General features: G+C 45.0%; 1 protein-coding gene across 1 annotated transcript; it reads left to right on the forward strand.

The window, feature by feature from the left end:
* The first annotated feature begins 1,694 nt into the window (after positions 1 to 1,694).
* LOC109423879 (elongation factor G, mitochondrial) lies at positions 1,695 to 4,044 on the forward strand. The gene is made up of 3 exons (XM_019698933.3): positions 1,695 to 1,915; positions 1,989 to 2,404; positions 2,481 to 4,044. The coding sequence occupies exons 1-3, from the start codon at positions 1,853 to 1,855 to the stop codon at positions 4,042 to 4,044; spliced, it is 2,043 nt and encodes a 680-aa protein (XP_019554478.3). The 5' UTR covers positions 1,695 to 1,852.
* The last annotated feature ends 266 nt before the right edge of the window (positions 4,045 to 4,310 follow it).

The raw sequence follows: 4,310 nt of genomic DNA on the forward strand, positions 1-4,310 counted from the left end.
GCATCGCAGAGAAAAACATGACCCAGCGTTTGACAGTTCACAGTAAGCTGAGAAGGGTTCATTTCCAATGAGAGTATATTACAGGTGAGGAAGAAGAAGAGATGGCTATGTATTAGTAAGCAAAGAAAAATGTAAACACAAATAGTGACGTCACTATTTGACACGCGTTCTTATGGGAGCTCGCTTTACTTGTAGTAGTGATATGTTTTGCACCAAACACGGATCTCACGCACACAAAGTGTCTCTTCCACACCTTCATTAGACTCTCATTGGTTCATTTCCAAATCGCACTCGCAAAGAGAATCTTCTCACACTCTCCTTCTTCGCATCTGATGATGAGCACAGTAAAAAATATGCAAGATCTTTTTATTCATTTGATTTGATGAAAATTTTTTTATTTCTTTTATTTGATGAAAGATAAAAAATAAATCTGGCGTTCGATTTAAATATGGTCGGCGTTAAGTCAGAGGGGACCAAGTAACAAAATTGACGAAAATTAGATTTTTAAGGCATTTGATTAAGAATTACTTTGGCTACTTGGAACATTCGCCCGATTTTCTTAATGTTACAATGGGGCACGTTCGGTGTAGTACTAGATTTGTAGTAATGAGCTGAATTTTAGTATGATAAGAAGGTCAGTTCCCTGTTTCTGCAATGAAATGGGACAAAAAACGTGGGTATTATGATTCGTTGCCTAATAGGAGGCAATCAGTGAAGTACTAGATTGAAAGTAGTGAGCTGGATTTTTGTATGGTGAGATGATCAATAGGACAGATCGGTGAAGTACTAGATTTGTAGTAATGAGCTGAATTTTAGTATGGTGAGAAGGTCAGTTCTCCGTTTCTGCAATGCAATGGTGCAAAAAGCGTGGGTGTTATGATTCCTTGCCTAATTTGATGCTGTTTGAGCAAAACTTTGGGCAACAGTGTGGTTATTTTCTCCATTTCTTACAACATAAACAACATAGTTATCCAAAGTTTTGCTCAAACAGCATCAAATTAGGTAAGGAATCATAATACCCACGCTTTTTGCACCATTTCATTGCAGAAACGGAGAACTGACCTTCTCACCATACTAAAATTCAGCTCATTACTACAAATCTAGTACTACACCGAACGTGCCCCATTGTAACATTAAGAAAATCGGGCGAATGTTCCAAGTAGCCAAAGTAATTCTTAATCAAATGCCTTAAAAATCTAATTTTCGTCAATTTTGTTACTTGGTCCCCTCTGACTTAACGCCGACCATATTTAAATCGAACGCCAGATTTATTTTTTATCTTTCATCAAATAAAAGAAATAAAAAAATTTTCATCAAATCAAATGAATAAAAAGATCTTGCATATTTTTTACTGTGCTCATCATCAGATGCGAAGAAGGAGAGTGTGAGAAGATTCTCTTTGCGAGTGCGATTTGGAAATGAACCAATGAGAGTCTAATGAAGGTGTGGAAGAGACACTTTGTGTGCGTGAGATCCGTGTTTGGTGCAAAACATATCACTACTACAAGTAAAGCGAGCTCCCATAAGAACGCGTGTCAAATAGTGACGTCACTATTTGTGTTTACATTTTTCTTTGCTTACTAATACATAGCCATCTCTTCTTCTTCCTCACCTGTAATATACTCTCATTGGAAATGAACCCTTCTCAGCTTACTGTGAACTGTCAAACGCTGGGTCATGTTTTTCTCTGCGATGCGCTCGCTTGTGCCTCGTCGTTTCGTCCTTCAGTCTCGCGCAATCGGTCCGGTCTCGCGTGGAATCTTTAGGTGCAGTTTTTGCAAGTAGATTTTCGGTAAATTTATTGCATCAACAGCTTCCCGGTTTCCTAGAAAGAAGTGCAACCACGCTCGCAATGACCATCAGTAGTTTTCTGCGGGTTCGCGCCTCTCTGGCCACGGCCAAGTGCGTTCTTGAGGTAGGTGTCTTTATGGGTTATATAATGGAGTTCGACGCTTACGGGATTCTGATGGGTTTCGCTTGCGTTTCAGAATGCTAAACAATCGTTCTCGAGTCACGCGGCTTTTGCCGAGCACGCAAAGCTGGAGAGAATCCGGAACATTGGCATTTCGGCGCATATCGACAGCGGGAAGACGACGCTGACCGAGCGCATCCTGTTCTACACCGGTCGCATCAAACAGATGCACGAAGTCAAGGGGAAGGACAATGTGGGAGCCACCATGGATTCGATGGAGCTGGAACGACAGCGCGGGATTACGATCCAATCGGCTGCCACCTACACGATGTGGAAGGGCCACAATATCAACATTATCGATACGCCCGGTCATGTGGATTTCACTGTGGAGGTGGAGCGCGCTCTGCGAGTGCTGGATGGCGCCATTCTGGTCCTGTGCAGTGTGGGAGGCGTGCAGAGCCAGACGTTGACCGTCAATCGGCAGATGAAAAGGTATGTGAGGAGGATACGGTAGCGTAGTTTTACGGACGCAAATTACCATTTCCATTTCTTGAAATCGTTGTTTTAGGTACAATGTCCCTTGTTTGGCCTTCATCAACAAGCTGGACCGTACGGGAGCCAATCCCTACCGGGTTCTGGGTCAGATGCGTTCGAAGCTCAATCACAATGCCGCCTTCATTCAGCTCCCGATCGGAGTGGAAAACAACTGCAAAGGAATAGTTGACCTGGTTAAACAGAAGGCTCTGTACTTCGAGGACCAGTTGGGGCTGACCGTGCGGGAGGATGAGATTCCACAGGATATGAGAACGGAAAGTGACGAGCGTCGCCATGAGCTGATTGAGCACCTATCGAATGTGGACGAATCCATTGGGGAGCTGTTTTTGGAGGAGAAAACGCCCTCAGAGCAGGATATTATGGCCGCGATTCGCAGGACGGCTTTGAAGAGGACTTTTACTCCAGTTTTGGTTGGAACGGCCTTGAAGAACAAAGGAGTACAACCACTCTTGGACGCGGTTCTGAACTATTTGCCTCATCCTGGCGAAGTCGAGAATATTGCCCTGATTGAAAAGAAGGGCCAGGAACCACAGCAGATTGTGCTAGATCCTGCTCGTGATGGTAAAAGTCCATTTGTGGGGTTGGCATTCAAACTGGAGGCGGGACGGTTTGGTCAACTGACTTACTTACGTTGTTACCAAGGCGTGCTGAAGAAGGGAGACAGCATTTTCAACGTCCGATCGGGTAAGAAGGTCCGATTGGCTCGCCTTGTTCGGTTGCACTCGAACAACATGGAGGACGTTAATGAGGTCTACGCCGGGGACATTTTCGCCTTGTTTGGCGTGGACTGTGCCAGCGGTGATACCTTCGTGACTAATCCGGATTTGGAACTGTCCATGGAATCTATTTTCGTACCGGATCCTGTGGTTTCGATGGCCATCAAACCGGCCAACAACAAGGATCGAGACAACTTCTCCAAGGCGGTTGCCCGATTCACTAAAGAGGATCCGACCTTCCGGTTCGCGTATGATAGCGATGTTAAAGAAACGCTCGTTTCCGGAATGGGTGAACTCCATCTGGAAATCTACGCCCAACGAATGGAACGCGAGTACAACTGTCCCGTAATTCTGGGCAAGCCAAAGGTTGCCTTCCGTGAGACGCTAGTAGCTCCTTGTGAATTCGACTACCTCCACAAGAAGCAGTCCGGTGGTCAAGGTCAGTATGGTCGGGTGACGGGCATTCTGGAACCGCTTCCACCTCATCAGAACACAACCATCGAATTCACCGATGAAACCATTGGTACTAACGTTCCGAAGCAGTTTGTTCCCGCCATAGAAAAGGGTTTCCGCCAGATGGCCGAAAAGGGTCTGCTGTCGGGCCACAAACTGTCCGGTATCAAGTTCCGCCTGCAGGACGGTGCTCATCACATTGTAGATTCTTCGGAATTGGCGTTCATGTTGGCCTCGCAGGGTGCCATCAAGAGCGTATTCGAGAACGGAAGCTGGCAAATCCTAGAACCGATCATGTTGGTCGAAGTCACGGCACCGGAAGAGTTCCAGGGTACGGTTATCGGGCAGCTGAACAAACGACACGGTATCATCACTGGAACCGAAGGGTCGGAAGGATTTCTGCAATGAAATGGTGCAAACAGCGTAGGTTATATGATTTATTGGCTAATTTGATGCTATTTGAGCAAAAGTTTGAATAACTGTGTTGTTGTATTATTTTTTCCTGCAACTTCAACAACACAGTTATCGAAACTTTTGCTCAAACAGCATCAAATTAGTCAATAAATCATATAACCTACGCTGTTTGCACCATTTCATTGCAGAAATGGATAATGGGGCACGTTCGGTGTAGTACTAGATTTGTAGTAATGAGCTGAATTTTAGTATGGTGAGAA

The sequence above is a fragment of the Aedes albopictus genome, chromosome 2 (assembly GCF_035046485.1).
Source record: "Aedes albopictus strain Foshan chromosome 2, AalbF5, whole genome shotgun sequence".
Taxonomy (NCBI): Eukaryota; Metazoa; Arthropoda; class Insecta; order Diptera; family Culicidae; genus Aedes; species Aedes albopictus.

Bases quoted from the DNA above. Each gene is read 5' to 3' on its own strand.
- LOC109423879 (XM_019698933.3), top strand. From the start codon at position 1,853: ATGACCATCAGTAGTTTTCTGCGGGTTCGCGCCTCTCTGGCCACGGCC. The intron at 1,916-1,988 runs GTAGGTGTCTTT...CTTGCGTTTCAG, and splicing joins CGGCCAAGTGCGTTCTTGAG to AATGCTAAACAATCGTTCTC. The intron at 2,405-2,480 runs GTATGTGAGGAG...TCGTTGTTTTAG, and splicing joins GTCAATCGGCAGATGAAAAG to GTACAATGTCCCTTGTTTGG.